This window comes from Chaetodon trifascialis, chromosome 9, assembly GCF_039877785.1.
Source record: "Chaetodon trifascialis isolate fChaTrf1 chromosome 9, fChaTrf1.hap1, whole genome shotgun sequence".
NCBI lineage: Eukaryota > Metazoa > Chordata > Actinopteri > Chaetodontiformes > Chaetodontidae > Chaetodon > Chaetodon trifascialis.
In genome coordinates this window covers 10332551-10350413 of record NC_092064.1, presented here as the reverse complement: position 1 = coordinate 10350413, position 17863 = coordinate 10332551, and the positions used below count along the sequence as shown (strand labels likewise).

The window sequence follows — 17863 nt, the reverse complement described above, 5'->3', positions numbered from 1 at the left end:
ACACATCACTATAAAGACAAAAAAAGATCACACTGCCTGCAGTATTGCAGAAGTGAAAAGGGGGTAACAACAAAAACAAGGACTTAAGGATGTGGGAGGGATTTTGGACTATATATCAGCCAATATAATTTCAAGGTTAGAAAATTAATTGATTTCATGCTTCATTAGTCCCCCGTTGTGAGACTTATCTCCACACTGCATTTTCACAGTGCCAGCAGCAAAGAGTTGTCTGGCAGAAGCCACAGCTTTTCTGTGAAAATGTGGTGAAGAAAAGCATCATGAGCGGTTTGTATTTTCTAAACCCATCACAATCGTCAAGAGGACAAAAATGTGCTAAAATCATCAGGACCAATGGAAAATAGAGCCAATGGGAAATGTTGTGGTGGGCCATTTTGCAAATACAGCGCATGATGCATCATATGTTATATATTATTATAGTCCTCTTATTGTGACCAAGGGGGCCACAACCAAAACCGCGACATTCTCAGACCATTTGTGACTGGGTTTTTCACTGGGTCACTGCAGATGACAGGCCATGCCGGGCATGTTTAACTCTTGTGGTCTGTGAACATCATCTGGACATATTCCTTTACTAATAGTCATGAAATGGGCCAAGAAGCTATTTTCAATTTTTCAAAATATTCATGATCAGACGACATGCAGCAGAGGGGTCCACGTTAGAATCAAGCAGGGGCCACTGTGATAGGGGCATGGCCTTGGTACATGGGGCGTGTGCTCTACCAGGTGAGTTATCGGCACTCCGAAAAGTAGCATTTCCATCAGTAAATAACAATAATAATAATAAAAACAACACTGTACAATAAAGGTACACATATACCCAAATGCCTGCAGTTACCTGCTATGTGTTACTACTTATTTATTAATTAGCAGTTAGTTCCTCATTTTTTTCTTGGTATCTATTTATATTTTTAGAATTGTGTGATTTATATGTGTGAAATCTCTTGTATTTTTCTGTAGCACATTAAGAGAGAATGTCACTGTTTTACTAGTGCAATTACAGCTAAGTTTCACATTTATTTGCAATGATAGGTCCGGTAAAGAGTAAAAATCCGTAATATTTTTACCCTCCAAAAGATGCAAAAGGTTGATGGAAAATATGGGTCATAAGTTCAAACCATTGGTGAGAGACAGAATCCAACAGCTGTCTCCTCTATGGTCTTGTTTACTATAATTACACCACAGTGTCAAAATGACTTAGACAGCAATATATTACTGTAGAAAATGCTGCATGTAGCACCTTTATCTTGAATCGCTCCAACCCCCAACATACCACCTGATAATGCATTATGTATACTGTGCATTGCATATGCTGCCAGACAACTATACACACACGCACACACACACACAGATGATCACACTCACCGGTCCATCCGTTGCGGTTCTCCTTGCTAACGTCAGCTCCTTGCTGCAGCAGGACCCTGGCACAGTCCAGGTGGCCCAGCGTGACAGCCAGGTGGAGAGGAGTCCGTCCACGAGGGTCCAGCAACTCTAAATCAGTCTGGATGGAGGACGGGGAGGGGGAGAAAGAATAGAAATCGGAGGAAAAAAAATTTAAAGCAGTCGTAGAGAGTATAAGGGAGCGGAGTTGGCAAAAAGGGAAGAGGAGCAGACAGAGAGAAATGAAGTAGGAGGAAAGGAAATCGGGGTTAATTGCATATCATTGTAGTGCTCTTCGAGCTCAGACAGAGGGGGAGGGAGAAACAGAAAAATATAATAGAAACACAAGTGTGAGGATGATGAGAGAGAACGATGGAAAGAGACACAGTGACAGGTGTTAATTGATCTGTCACCACCCCAACATGGCTGGCTGCTGCACTCCTGCATCTCAACTATTTCCTGGGCTGGATGGATTGAGTTTGGATAAACACAGACAGCACTGTCGGCTCTTTTAAACAGGGCCTCCACACACCAGAGCTTTTTAAACAGCCTCCTGTCTGCTGTTCTTCAAAACGTAGAACATTGTGGTCCAGAGAAGGTTCCCGGTTTGAAATAAGGAGATATAAATAAGGAGCAGAGTTCTCAACCTGCTGTGCCATCAAGAAAAGTAGACCGACAGCCTCTGTGGCACCAAAAATATGTGTTTTTTCCTCCTCTGAACATGTGTGACTGTGTAAGCCTGACAACAACACCCTCTCTCTGACGCTCCGTATTTAGAAGCCTATTGTCAACAAGGCCTCATTTGTCAGCCATATTACATTAGTGTTAATCTGTCATATCAATCATACCAGAGCTCTGATGTACTAAAATTAAAAAGAATCATTGCTGGGAGGGTGGCGGGTTTTAAAGCCCTCCTACACATATCAAAAGACATCTGGTACAGTAGACAGCTATGGATAATTTTAGACGCTCAGAACTTATTGAAGTCTCCGGTTTTTGGTGCATCTTTAAAGGAAACAAATAAATCAAAAAGGGGGTTATTGGGCCGAGCCAGGCTTAGTTTTCTTAAAAAAAAAAAAAAAAAGTGTTTGTCTTATTTTGAGTCAGGTAGTTTGACATATTGAAAAAAGAGAGAACACTCATTGTTCTCCTTGCTGAGTGTGGGATAAGAAAACGTCTGCAAGTAGCTAGAGAACGGCAGACAATTAGGAGTTGACACAGAAACAGCAAGCTTGTGTTCGCAGGAGAAATGTTGGCCAGGCGCAGTGAAAACGTAGTTGTATGTAACTCCATGCAAAAAAGCGCAAATACCTTTTTTGCACTGATTTAACAAACAATGATTAAATTACCAATGAATGAGCTGAAGAGGTGCCATCATTTTCATCATTTTTCCTTTTGACGTACCGGGCAGGCTAGCTGTTCCCCACTACTTTCATTCTTTATGCTAAGCTAAGCTAATTACTGACTGTAGTGTTGTGTTCAGTGTGTAGAAAGTGGTGTCAACCCTCTCATCTACCTCTGTATTGAATCAGAAAGGTTTATCAAACACTTCTTTGAAATTAGAAAGCACAGCTGACCTGTTGGCAGTGTGTCAAGGGGAAAAAAACATTCCACATCATGTATCATCTGATTGTCATACATTTCAGACAGGTAAATAAATACTGAGCCAAGGCTGGAAAGTGTTGCTCCATAGCAGGTCTTGTGCTTCACATGTATTTCCAGGTGTCAGTCCAGCCATGTTGAAAAGAGGACTGGATGAGTCACTTGTTGTTGGCTACACCCTCTGCCATAGATTATACGGTATCATATATAGAGGGCAACATGTCATTATTGATCAAGACGACTGAGAATCAGCAACAGTTGCTTACAGGACATTTGCTGTGGTGCTTGTATGTCCACTGAGACATCATGTCTCGTCACAAATCATTTGATCTAATCAAAAACTGGATGTATTGCTCTGCATGAAACAGCCCATCCCTCCCTCCGTCCATCCCAGTGCACCACTGCTTTCATATTGCCTCTCCCTGCAGTGTGCTCCTTCAAAATCAGCAACGTTTCCAATGCTGGTTTCAGATCTGCCATCCAATTAAAAGAGCCACTGACAGCCACCATTATCCAGGGTGTAAGCTGATCCAAGGTCAGTTCTGTCTATCCGTTGCAGGCTTGAATTCTGTGGAGAATTTTGCCGGGAATAAAATGTAAACCAGAAGACTGGGAGGGTTTGAGCTGTTGTTTTTTATAGTGTGTTTCTAATTTTACTGTCTACAATATATCAGAAATATGGCAGGTGAACTCAGGAAAGAGGTGAGTCCTTATTGATCCTCATAAATTTCTAAATCAAAGCAGCGGAGGGGAAATGCATTAAAGGAGAGTTTTTAGGCAACTGAGAACAAAAAAAACTCAATGTGGGGAAGCTGCGCTGAACATTTACTGTGCTCATTGTATCATATCCTAATAAAAATGACAAAAATGGCATTAAAAAAAACGGCATACTGTCCACAGGTTAACTGCTAAGCTCCGAGAAACACACACTGTGAGCAGCACCAGCAAGTCTCAGCAGCTACATTATCAATCAGTTACTGCAGCCTTATGCTTCTGCTATTTGCAAGGGAAATGAGGAAAACTGCAAGAGATACACACCGACGTGGATGAGTGTATGAATGCACAGTACAAACACAGAGATACACTCACAAATGGTCACATACACTCACATGCTCTGGATTGATTTTAGTAAAGCGTAACTCAATAATAGCGACAAGATATCATGGTTTCAGTGTGTTAATGGGTGTGCTATCTCTGTAAGATCTCTACTTATTCACTCTTTGGTTAACGCCTCTCGGTTCTCCACAGTTCATACAAAAGCAACAGAAAGCATGAAAGACAAAGAGACAAACATAGATAATGTGGCGAGAGAAGTTTCTATTGTAAGAAACTGCCTGTCAGCAACAACTGTAACATGTAAGCCAGGCGAAGATGGAGAGAGAAAAGAGGAATGAGCGACAGATTGCCATTGAGGGCTACGGCAAACAAAGATATGGGGAGGGGTGAGGAAAGAGAACAGAAGGAGAAAGAGAGTTAGAAGAGGGGAGCTGAAGGAGACAACAACATGCCGGAGTCCCTCAGGAGCCGCGGAGCCGGGGGACTAGAGAGAGGGAGCGTCAGAGCAACGCAGGAGACGAAAGACAGCAGTCAGCTTTGTTTGTGCGTGCTGGATTATGAGTCCAGGTGTAACATGCAAATGTGGCCATTTCCAGCGCTGTGTGGGTGGGTGTGCGCGTTTAACACACGCAGTATCTCAAAGGACGGTCGTGCGCTTAGGCAGCACAAAAACCAAGAGCTGTCAGTGTCACGGGAAGAAAAGTGTAAAGTATGCCGTCCGTCACTGAAACGACATGAGAGGAAGCGACTGTGCCAGCAGAATCCAAGGCTGCATATTAACAGGGAGTCTTGGAAAACATTTTCCCCAAGAATGGCAAATGGTGTTTTGGAAAGAGAGCCGTCGCGTATTGTTGTAAGCAAATGAAAGGGAGAAAAAAAGAGAGAAACAGAGGCTGGAACAAAGCTGATGGTTAAAAAAAAGAGGATTAGACGAGGAAAAAAGAGCAACTTGGCTCTCTTTTCATTTTTGTCTCTTTATGGCACTTCTACTGTCTCACAGCTGTCCTTTCATCCATTGCTCCCCCTTGAAGTGGCTGCATGTAATGTTGGTGATTATCAGTTTAAGCTTATTTTACAGCTGTACTCCATTTCAATTGCTCTGGATACAAGAGCTGAGGGGGAACGGCTGAAATGTGGCGTGCAGACACGGGGGGGGGGGGCGCTAACAAGGGGCGAGGATCAACAGAAACATGTGGTGAGGTGGATGGAGGCAGAAAGACAGGGAGGGAAGGGAGGATTGCCGTGGGCTGGTTGCAGAAGAAAGGGAGGATGTGGAAGGAGACAGGTCACGGGGAGTACAGGATGCTGTCAGAAAACAGTATGTACAATGTATAACACAGGATGACAGGGAAACAACAGAGCTACTACCTCAACTACACCTGATGGAGCTCCGGTCTTGGTAAAAGATTTAAAAAGGCAAGAGTAAAATAGTTTCCACCTGTCTTGGCTAATATTTTTCTTCCTATATGCACTTCTCTGTGACGCATTATGCCACTTGGCGCTATTTATAGCGGTCACTGCAAGTCACTCAAAGTAAGCATCAAATTAAAGCCTGTAATGTTATGAAGTACGTGTCAGCTTGTCGAGGCCTTATTTTTTGACCTTATAGTTTGAAAGGATCACGGTCTTGAGCTAGCAACCTTGCCATCATTAGCTCTCCTTTATTATCGCTGCAGCACGACGCCCACCCTTTGTCAAATTTTCAAATCAGCACGAGTCAGCGTGTGAGAAATTTGTTGTGATGACACCTTCCAGCACTATCAGAAAACAGTCAGTCTCAAGTGATGTGCCGTGGCTCATTTGGTCCAATTTGCATCAAAAGGAGCTGGGAAAGACAGACACTGTACGTGGTGACAGACGGCAGCCGGAGTTAGCGGCACACGCACACTTCAGAGGTGAATTCAGGATAGTTTAACATTCATTGACGGAATAAAAGAATGGGAGAAGTGGTGACACACAGCGCCATGCTAAGTGCTTCATCAAGCATTCCAATGTGCTGAACAGTAACACACACACACACACACACACACACACACACACACACACACACACACACACACACACACACACACACACACACACACACACACCATAACCTCAAACCTACTGTATATCATGATGAAGGACATTTACTTCCCCTCCCCCATTAACAAAATAGGAACACTCTAGAGGAACAAGTTGTTTACAACTAATGGGCCATGTTCTCACACACACACACACACACACACACACACACACACACACACACACACACACACACACACACACACACACACACACACACACACATTACAGTAGGGACATTATGTCATCTCTGTTCACCTCCTGCGCCCACTCTTCACTTGACAATGAAATCATTATGGAGGGCACACTGTGGTCACATACAGTCTTTGAGGAAGGGTGGGGCACATGACACTAATTATGTGCACTGGAAAGATGAAGAGCCTTTTCTGTAATTGCCCAGTTTATGGTTTCAGGAGCTGAATCAAATTAAAGATCATTTAAACGGTTGAGCTATGGCCTGTGCCAAAGGAAGTAACAGATAGACAGTTGGGAGGTGTCTTTAATGTTTACCACACAGACAGGAAATCAGGCACTTGGTCAATCACATTAGAACATCACTGTAGCTCGTAGGCCTGTTTCACAGCAGCCATTTTAAATTTGCCATAGTAGGAAAAGCACAGGTGTGACTACTAACATTAAAAATGGCTCCGTTCTATTCAAGTGTCCCAATAAGTCACGAGAGCAACAGTGAGCCAGCATGCACCATGACTCAATCAGTTAAATGGAATTCAGCCATCATGAATCTTTTTATATATATCTACGCAAATCTAATAATATTTAATATAACGTAGAAACAAAGGTATCTAATACTTCTCAGCAGATAAAACCAGTATTTCTGATGTCATAAATTTACACAGTGGACTTTTTAGTTAGCTTGTAAAATTAACTTGAAAATACAGAAGTAAAGTTAAAAGAAATAGTTGAACATTTTAGGAAATGAGGTGAAATGTGGTTTCTTGCTGAGGGTTAGATGAGAAGATCGATACCACTCCCAAGTTCAGCCAATGTGAATCTATGGCCAGCAGCCAGTTCATCTCGTTATAAACACTGCAATCAGAGGAAAACAGCCTATCAGTGCCTCCGAAGTGCACTGATTAACTGACATGTTATATTTTGTTTGATATCTGTGTAAGAAACAAAGCGTAAAAATGGTTTTTGTGTGATTTTGTAGTGGTACGAGTGGATGTACTGGACTATTTCTTGGCAGAGCGCAGAGACTTGATTCTTGATTCTTGTCATCACCATAAGGTTGCCAGGCCTGCAGCTGGCGGTGCTGGGCTAGCTGTTTACCAATGTTTTCAGTTTTCATGCTAAGCTACAGCAGTATCACTGTTCATCTTTCTCTTTGAAAAAAAATGTGTTTATCCCAAAATGCCAACCTTTTCTGTCAAGTATAAGGAATACCCATAAGCTATCCAGAGCTACTCCGGCCTTTTGCCTTTCAAGGAACACGTTATGTTATGTTGTTCCTTCAGCGTAGTTTCTGACATTCTGCTCTCCTTATAAAAACAGACAAAGACTCACCATCAACATCATGTCAAACTGTTTCATGACAAGAAGAAAAGGCTCCCGTTATGCTAACATGTAGTTCCTTTCTATAAGAAGAAAACTTTGCATTCATAATGACATTTGAGAATTCATTTCTTTGGAGCAACATTGCATGTGTTGCCTCCATTTATCTTCTTTCCAGTCTTATATGCTTTCTTCCTCTATTTCCTCTGTTAAAACTGCTTAAATGCCTCTGCTGCTTTTAAAATCCGTTCTCTTACCGATCTGTATCTCTGTCCTTGCTCTATTTTGCTTTTCTCTGTCGCCCTCACAATTTATTCCCCTGCACAATTCACTCTTTATTTCGTATCCACCACTACATTCCACTCCTCTCTTTTCAGTCTCTCTTGAACCCATATCTGTATCTTATAATCAAACTCTTTTGGAGTTACCCTCTCCTTCCCTCCTTCCTTCGTTCCTTCCCATTTTGCCCTCCCTCTATAGCGAGCTCAGTGGAGGCTGCATTATTGATAGGCATCTCTATCTGTGGCATCTGCTCCTTCTCTCGCTCCCCCTCCCTCCCTCTTTCTCCCCCCCTTCTCCCTCACTCAGTGTGTGCCTGGCCTGATTCAGCTTGGCAGGTACTTAGGCCAACATCAATCTTTCATACAAACACCACACACACACAAAATTGTGCGTATACACATACAGCAGCTTTCCCAAAATGTTTGTGCACCGGGCGCACAGGAGAGGAGGTTGGCGATGGGAGGGAGGAGAATAAAAATAACTTTTCCTCCCCCCTGCCTCCCTTCTCGCCTCTGTGATTCTACATGCAGCGGAGACTTTGACAAACGCTACACCGCCATGAAACCCTGATCCATTTTCAATGTGACACCGCCTCAGAAATAAAAGGACGGTACAAAACCTGCGTCACAGATGACAGAGCGAGCAGAACAATTGATGATGATAACCCCACAGAAGAATAGCAAAACCAGCGGCTCGCGCTCATCTTAACGCAGCCAAGGCACTTGCGCAGGTGCATCAAAGTACTGTGGATACAAGCTGTAGAAATGAGACCAAATGTACCAAATCACCAAGTAAAAATGCTGACCTACATACCAGCATATGTAATGTTCCTGTTTCACTGCACTTTATTCTGTTTACCGTCATCCCCCACCTCGACAGACAGATCGGCAGATAGACAGAGAGACACCACACAGACAGAGATAGAGGAAGCACAAACGGGTGGGACGCTGATGGTCGTGTCAGAACGGCAACAGGAGCAAAGAGAGACCGTGTCAGATACTTATCTAAAGGTGCTGACACCTGTTTGTTGCGTTGAGCTGACAGACCTCACCAAAACGCGAGGAGAGACTCGCATGTGGGCCGACAGAGAGAGCACTTATTCTCACTCCTCGTGCTCACAAAGATGCAGACGCACTCACAGATGGAGAGAGCAAATCTTTTGTTGGAATGAGGCAGACAGTGCATACGCTATAAAAGAGCATAATCACATAGTGTAGCGGCTGTAGCCTGTTGGAGTGAAACGCCACAGCTGTCACTCTCTTTCTTGTGTTTGTGTGTGTGTGAATTATGTAGCAATTTCAGGTAAACCCAACGGTCTGGGAAGAGATGGCTGCACGTAGCCTGGGCTGATAATGAAATCATTTTCTCTAGGATATTTAGCATTTCACTGGAAAGAAACGTGCTGGTCAAATGAAAGGAATATCACGATGGCTTAAAATGTATTTGTGCACATTTGTTCATTTACTGCTTCTTGTCAAGTGCCTCAATATTCTGAAATGTGTTGGAACAACATAGTTAGCAAGGGGTAAAGCTGCAGGAAAAATGGGCATGATCTGGGCAAACATGGCAGAAGTTGCCTTTTTCCAGGCAACTGACGTGGAGATCCTAAGATGCTCTCCTTGCCCTGTACACCTCCATCGCAGTGCACATGTGAGGTATTTAGACCAAATACCCAAACCACCTCACCGTGGTCCTGTCACACTGGAGAGATCTTCCCAATTAGCTTAGCTCCAATCTGTTCTTAGTCTTAACTCCCTCTTTACTATCAGGCTCAGAATAGAACAGCATCATTATTACTGCAGCTGATGCAACCAGCTGCTCTCATGAGATAATTGAACTCTTTTACCTGGGACAGCTGCTAACCCTCCCACCATAACAGAATGAGCAAACTTTTCCCATAAGAGAAACATGGCCCCGGATTTGGAAGAACAAACCCCCGCCTTTGTTGTTGCTGCTCAGACACAGCAACACCCATACAGCAGATTGCTGCACAGTGGAAGCTGCAGGCAAATGAGGCTGGAGAAGTGGTATCCTCTGTGAATATCAAAGACATGTCTCTGAGCTGAATATCATCACCACTTGAGGGCTGCTGTTTGAATCAAAACAGGAGAGGGGACAAACATTGAAAATACAATACCTGCCTTGAATAAGTTTGACGAACTGCCAGGACTTTTTGACAATCTATGAAGAGGTAAAAATTGATCCGCTGTTGCAAAAAAAAGCTGTGTTGTTCATTGGGAATTTAGTCTCGCCAACCCTCCAGAATCCCTTTCAGCATCATGCATAAACATTTTACAGGGTGGCTTAGCAGCATAGTTTCCTGATTAATTAAATCTGACTCTTCAGGCAACCTTTTCTTCAAAGTGTGGACAACCAACCCCATCAGACACTGTTCCCAATGTCCATACAGTCCAGTGTAGCATGAATCACAAAAACCTTCCAACATCTAGTGGATATTTTAGGATAGTTCATGCTTGGTGCAATGCCATCATGGAGCTACTGAACGTGACTTCACTTCCACATTAACCTCCAACAGAGTAATGAGATCTGACCCTCCAGACTCTTCCAGCACTGCCCTCTGCATGGAGGGCATGATCACAGGGATCAGGAGCTGCTCCAAGTTTTGACAGCGTTCCCAGCTGAGGTCAGGACATTTGTGCCTGTGCTGATCACAGCCTGGGTGATGATGACCTCGCTGGCCAACAAAACTGCATGAAAGATTTCATAACATGCATAAAAACCTATAGTCAAATATGGTGGTTAATATATTGTGATGTGGGGATGTTTTGCCCCCACTAGGACCAAGTTGTGGGGTAAACAGCACAGTAACACAAAACTTAATGTCCAAGGAAGAGCAAGGAGTGTTAACTTGTATGACTTTCTTTCTATTTTGAGAATTATTAACAGCATGCTGTCTTTTCATGTATCTTTACCTCTATGTGTTCAATCTCTTCGCTCTGATCCCTATGTGTATGTTTCCATTCCTCACTACCTTAATTTCTTCAGCCAAATTTTTCCTTTAGTTCATCACCAATCTCCCTTTCCTTTTACATGTTGCTGCCAATCTGTGTGTGTGTCTCTCTCTCTCTGTTAAAAGCTTTCAGCAACTTAACTAAATCTGATCCCAACCCAGCCCTCATGGCATCTCTTTGTGGCTTTGCTGCGCTGCAATTAGGACTTGGGTTTCATTACACTGAGGAAAGTAAGAGGGGTGAGGGAGGGGTTGATAGATGCATGGTTGGAGGTAAAGAGGGACGGAAGGCACCAGGGGAAGAGGATAAGAAAAACTTTATACAGTGGGTGGATGTGATTAAAGGAAACTGGGAGAAGCAGGCTGAGAACAGAAGAGAAGAGGTAATGCTTGTAGTAGACAGGTGCAAGCAGATAGCAGATGGCTGGCAAAAAGATTCAGACCTAGAGTGAAGGCAATGAACCCCTAAGCCTTAATTTATGTCTCGGTTCCCTCATGCCAGCAGCCCAGCTTCAGACTTTATAATGCTGATTTAACATTAGCACCTTGCCGGGGGCATCGAAGAAAGACAGTTGGGGGTGGGGGTGGGGGTGGGGGTGGGGGGGGTCACACAGAGAGGACAAGAAGCAAAGAAAAAGAGCAGAGCTCCTTCTTGCATTTCCTGCTTTTGTCTTGAGATATACCATGACTCTCGACATGGCCGTGCTCTTTTTCCATCACACCGTGCTTTTACGTCTGTGAGCAGCCCAGACAGACTCTGTTCATGGTCAAAGTCTGTCATTATTTCCTCTCCACCTCCCCTTCTCTACTCTGTCTTTGCTCCCTTTACTGTCTTGTTTGTGCCTCCACTCCTTGGTTCAGTCTCCTTTTTTCACTCTTTCACCTCTCTTTACCTACCACGGGTCAGTTCTCTACTCAACACAACCCTTGTTTTATGAATCTTGTGGAGGTAGTTGATCCCCCACTGCTTGTTATTCTTCCATTTTTACCACTCCTCCAATTTGTTTTTCCTTCGTACTTATCTCTGTGGTCAACTGTGCATCTCTGGCATTGATGCAACCGTTCCTCCTGTTACTACGTTCAGTTCCCTCTCTCTGGCTTTGTGTTGCAACATTGATATCCAATGTACCAATTATTCAACTGCAACCTGCTGTGGCAGCATTTCTGCTCCCCTCATTCAATCACTCATGCAATCTGTTACATGCCGCTGATGAAGATCGGTCAGACATAGGAGTCTATGCATATAGTTTTACAGGCCCTTACCACAAGTATTGGAAAATGGGCATTTATAAAAACTTTGAACACAGCCACACATCAACCAGTAATTCAATGCATTGTTGTGTTAGAAAGGAAATAAGAAATAATAAACTGCCGGATATTTGATGCATGCACACGGTGAAATGAAATGTGTCTCATCATTTCACCCAAGGCTGTGCAGGTGTTAAAAACTCTGAAATGGAGACGGCTGTAGATTACCTTTATTCTGCTGTGGCATGATGCAGAGGTTAATGATATTACACTGTTCTTGCGCAGCTGATGGGAACTGAATTTATCAGAGACCAACCATTATCAGCAATATCTACACAAACAGTGCTGCCTTTGTCATTTGAGCTGTAACAGCAGTGCCATAACATGATATTCTTATGCCTAGTATGTGATAACATAGGAACTACACAATGCTCTGTATGGTAAAAATAGATTTTTGCAGCAGGGAGCATGCATATGCAATATTTTTCTTCTATGCTCCCCATATCTTTCCCTGTCATGGCTGATGCTCACAACAGAAATTTCTCTCTCAAAGTGGCTCATGAACTTATTCCATTAAGTGTATATGTGTATATGCCAAGTGCATGCAGAATCTCTCAGTCAGCTATGTCATCAATCAGAGTCAGAATGGTTATAATTAACAGTGCTAAACAGCCAAGGTCTGCATGACTCAGAATCAGCCAGACTTGCCGCCACCTTTTGGCTTCACTTCTACAGTGGGCTTATTGCATCCAAATCCACCATGGTTTGTACCACAGTTTAAGCAGAAAATGACTGAATAATATCCAGTGTTTCAACAAAGTAATGCTTCAGCTACAAAACTCCCATTAAATACTGTTAAATTCATTTTGTACATACTGTGTGAGCATTGTTGGAGGGAGCCTGAGAACGAGAATCTCACTGCCAACGACTGCTTCACTGCAATTGCTGTGCATATGACATGTAAAGAACTTGTTGACACACATGTAATGCAAACTGACCTTATCCAAAATCTATTTTCAGTCAAAATTACCATCATCTGCCTGCTCCTCCATGATTTCTGTCATTTTGTTGACCTAGCTGGGTACTGTCACAGTAGGTCAGTAGGAAATGTAGGTTGGTGGCCTTGATTTTCATCTTAACAATATTACAGGTTTGAGTCTAAGTCAGTGCATGTGATACAATGTCCTGGTTATGCATGGTAGACGGGCCAACTAGGACTTGGAAATGCGTGGCAAGGTAAAACTGGAGTCCTGATTCATTGGCATGGAAATTTTAGAAGCTGAGAAGAGAAGAGAGACTTACATTTTAATTACAGTTAACTTTGTTTGTTATTCCTGCAGCTTTCAACTTCCATCACTGGCCTGCAGCTATTAAAAAATCCCTGTGCTGTCAGGATGTGTTGAACCGACCGAAGCCATGAGAGTCCCTCAGTTATTCAGGATGCTTCTTCACATCTGTCATCAGCATCACGCATGTGCATGCATGTTTCATATATGTGTGTGAGAGAGAGAGAGAGAGAGAGAGAGAGAGACAGAAGCGCAGGGCTGGAGCATGATGGGGTGTGTACGCTGTCCTAGTTTAGGGGCTCAGTTTACGATAGAAAATATGTCATAAAGTGGATGTTAAATGAGTTCTGAGGCGTGATGCTGACATTAAAATAACATTATTAGTTTAGTAGCTGAAATAGGTTCATCTAGAGTCAAAAATGTTTGACTATGCAAAAAAGCACCGGGTCACACAACTCATGCAAAACCATGATGTATACCTCCCTGTGCATACACCCACACACATACCCACACAAACAAACACAATAAGCCAAAGAGCAAAAAATACAGAGGTAGTGTGAATGGTTCCTGGATGAGGCTGAACAGAAGTGCATCAACAATGAGAGGGAACAAGAGAAGAAAGAAGTGCAACTGTATTTTTGTAGCTACTGTCTCACAACTTTCTGTGATCTGCCATCCAACACAGATAGCTGATGACTGAGGTTTAGAGGAGAGTGCATCTGGAGCGAATGGCTGGAGTGAAAAATGGAAAAAGTCATATTCTCTGCCATTCTCCCTCTTTTGTATTCTGTCTGTGCTTCTTTGGACAGAATTAAACAGCTTTAAAATAGAACAGGCATTATAAAACAGGCATAAAATTCATTGAAATAGATGATATGGGTGGGCATAGGTTTTAATTTCACATAGATTTCAGGTGACATTGCGTTCAGGTTTCATAAGGTTTCTAATGTGGTGAACATTACAGAATATATAGACACTTGTTTGCCACAATAGTTGGTAGAGAGTGTCCTATCTACATTGAGATTTACAATAAAATAAGTCTTTATCCTACACAAGCACAACACGAGGGTGACTAATGGTGCAGATTTACAAAGGATCAGCATCAAATCTTTTCTGATTCTGAACACTTCGGTGCTTGAGATGTTCAACAGATTTATTTTATTTTCATACAGGAAAAAGAATTACAAGGCAGTCTGTTTGGCTTACTTTATAAAAAGATTAAAAAAATGTGATATAAAGGTCCTGGGTTCAAACGCACAGCAGAGGAGCAATAAGATTCGCATCATAAAATATTTACAGATACAAGGGTTCCTGAAAAATGAATGATTATGGGGTAGCAAGGACTGATTTGTTGAGTCTATGTGTGTAAAACAAACAAATCAAGAGCTGCAGCTTATAGAACTTGATTTGACTTGATTTTTTCTATATCAATTTCAATCATGTGTGTTTTGGGGAAGTTTTAGATTGAAGCCAAGAAGTTATAAGATACTAATAAAATACGGTATCACTACCTGCTAGTACAAAATACGAGGGAAGACATGACAAGGATGATTACCAAGTAGAGAAAGAAAGAAAGAAACTTAAAAACAGGGATATATGCTACTTTCATAAATGGGCGCCATCTCTGAACTCAGCAGCCAGTCGTAGTTATAGGCCACATTTATTGTTATGCCACATGCATCTTCACACAGTGTGACTGTCAGACCTCTCTGCCAGCTGATGATGGATAAGTTTAAGAAAAATGTATGTGTTGACAAAGACGGTCCAGTAAAACAAGATAAATCTGAAAATACAGGTGAGGCTTTAGGGGATTTGATCAATAGTTTTAGAGACATCCTGTATCAGCAGAAGTGTTAGACCCATTTTGGATTTTGACCAGTTGATGGTACTAGACGAACAACGCCGCTACATTTGGCTTCTGGCTAAAGATGGATTCCTGTGCACTGAACCTCTGAATTTAATACTGAATTTTAAATCAAAGAATCAATAGAAAGTCATCTGCTTATTTTAATTTAGTGTTGAGGCAGCAGGGCATGAAAATGAGCATTCAACATCAGCAAAGCTACAGAAGTTTGAAAGGGTTTTGCTGTCTCCTTAAGCGAGCCTTAAGTGAGTACACGTTTCATTTCCAGCTCCCTTTTCTTTGAAATACATCATGATGCCTCTTACTTTGACTTGAATACCATTGGTCTCAGTCCTTTCTTAGAGCCTCTTCACTGTGAGGTATGATCAGTTTTGCCATTTATTTCCCAATAGTTATAATTATGGTCGAGGGTTAAATGGTAAATGTCACTACCGCACTGCTTTACCGTAAATGTAGGGATTGTGGTACTGATGGCTGCCTCTGGGTCAACTGCTGACCATTTTTGGAGTAAAGAAAAGGCTTCAGGGTCATGATTTTATAACCACAATAAGGTAAGAGTGTGCATGTGTAGGTAAGTGTGCGTAAATGTGTGTGGGCGAGGGAGCTTGCATGTGTGTGGAAGTGTGATATCTTGAGACTGCTGCATGATGCAAGCACTCAAAAAATCTGTTTAGTTGCTAACCTGCAGAGCATCTCTTATATAATGGCAGAGCGCTTCAGTACATTTGCAAAAAAAGAAAGAAAAAAGACTGAATTCAAACGCATGCATGCTTTCGCACAGTTTCTCTCTCGCACACAATAGTGTAATTCTCCTCATATCGAGCTGCTTGGCTTAAACTGAAGGACTCCAGTGGGTGCAAATAATTTTACGTGCTTTTGATGATGACAAACATCTCATCCTCTGGAAACCTAATACAAGACCTTAATGATTCTATTACTGTACAGTATTTACTGTGGTGGTTGGCAACTGTTCGCCCACATGCTCATCTATTGTCTCACCCACTCACAAATGGTTTAGGTGCTGGTGGGAAGGTAGAGAGCCTACAGTTTGGAGCAGATCACGCAATAATGCTGCTTATACACAAGCATAAAGCACCACTGACTTGCACACACACACACACACACACACACACACACACACACACACACACACACACACACACACACACACACACACACACACACACACACACACACACACTGCAATGCCATCAGGGTCAGCAATTCCACTCATTTGCATTTGGAATCGTTCCAGGAATAAACTCCAGTTACAACTTCCCATGATATTAGAATTACTGGGAGGATGAATATTCTATGCCTGAAAGCAGGAAATCATATAGATGCTTGGCATGTGAAGTCTGTGCCACTCCATGATTTCAAAATGAATGACACTAAGAAAATTGAGTGAATTCAAGTCTGAGGATATATGGTCTACAAGTGTCCCCCTCTACCCCACAGATGACAATTAATTGCGCTATTCCCAATTTTTGACCAAGGTGCTCCGTGGATGATATCTACACCACCACCTCTTAAATCTAGGGACCTTCACGCCCTTAAAAACGCTAATAATAAAGACATGGGCCTGTGTCTGTAAGGAGAGATGTGTTTGATCGCTCCTCTCTGTCTCACCTGCTCGTTCGTTGCCAGCTCCTTCTCCAGCTGTCGGTGTTTGTTGTGCCACACCAAATAGTGGATAGGATAACGACTCTTCTCCGGAGTTTTCTTAGCAGAAATCATCCTCGGATCATAGCTTGCCTCCTCCTCTGTCTTTACTGTGGATTGCAAGGATACTTTGCGATTAATTTACGCTATATTATCAAACCTATCATCCTTTATCGTCGGTGATGCCCAAAGGCGTACAGGGGCAGCCTTGCGCGTCAGAAACAGTGCTCGCTTGCTTAGAATAAATGGCAAAACCCCATGAAAATCATATATAGAAATGAACCCATCGTTTGACTGTAGATCGGGCTACACCTTGATTTCTTAACCACCCGCTCCTCCACCTCTTGCCTCCCTCTCTCTTTCTCTCCTGCCTACTCTAACACATCTACCCTCCTCTTCTCCTCCCATCCGGTGGTGACTGAGAGAGACGCGTTGACAAGCTGCAATGAAATGTGCGCACGCTCAGCCAATCGGCTGTCAGGGATGGTGTGATAAAACATATGCTTCGTGAAAAAGAACCGCAGGAATCATACACAAATGTTTCAAATTAAACTGCATAGCATAGCCCCCCTACAGGAGTCTTATCGTATAGGTGAAAAAGTGGACACTTTGCCTGCGAAAGACCGTAAACCAATTCACAATAAAATGCATCAAGTTTCAATCAGAACTTCATTTTTACTCCTTCAGTGTTTTTTTTTTGTCCCTTGTTATCCTTCATGTTTATGCATAACACCTTGTGTCTGTTACATTAAACTTTATTTAATTCAATTCTATATATTTGATAGCCACCCAATCGGAAAATGAGCATAATCCTTTTTTTCCGTAAAAAAAAATCAATCAATAAAAGTTTGGTTTTGTCCGTCATACAGTCAAAAAGGGACCGCGATGCTCTCATCTGCTGCTCGTATGTCTTTTTAA

At 42.5% G+C, this 17863-nt stretch overlaps 1 protein-coding gene across 1 annotated transcript in view; it reads right to left on the bottom strand.

The window, feature by feature from the left end:
• Window positions 1-17365, bottom strand: part of ankrd13b (ankyrin repeat domain 13B) — a 36663-nt gene extending 19298 nt beyond the window's left edge. The window contains exons 1-2 of the mRNA XM_070970515.1: window positions 16913-17365; window positions 1384-1519 (exon numbers count right to left, since the gene is read on the bottom strand). Coding sequence (XP_070826616.1) covers window positions 1384-1519; window positions 16913-17020 — 244 coding nt within the window. The 5' untranslated portion in view covers window positions 17021-17365. The remainder of the gene's footprint in view (window positions 1-1383; window positions 1520-16912) is intronic.
• Window positions 17366-17863: the final 498 nt, after the last annotated feature.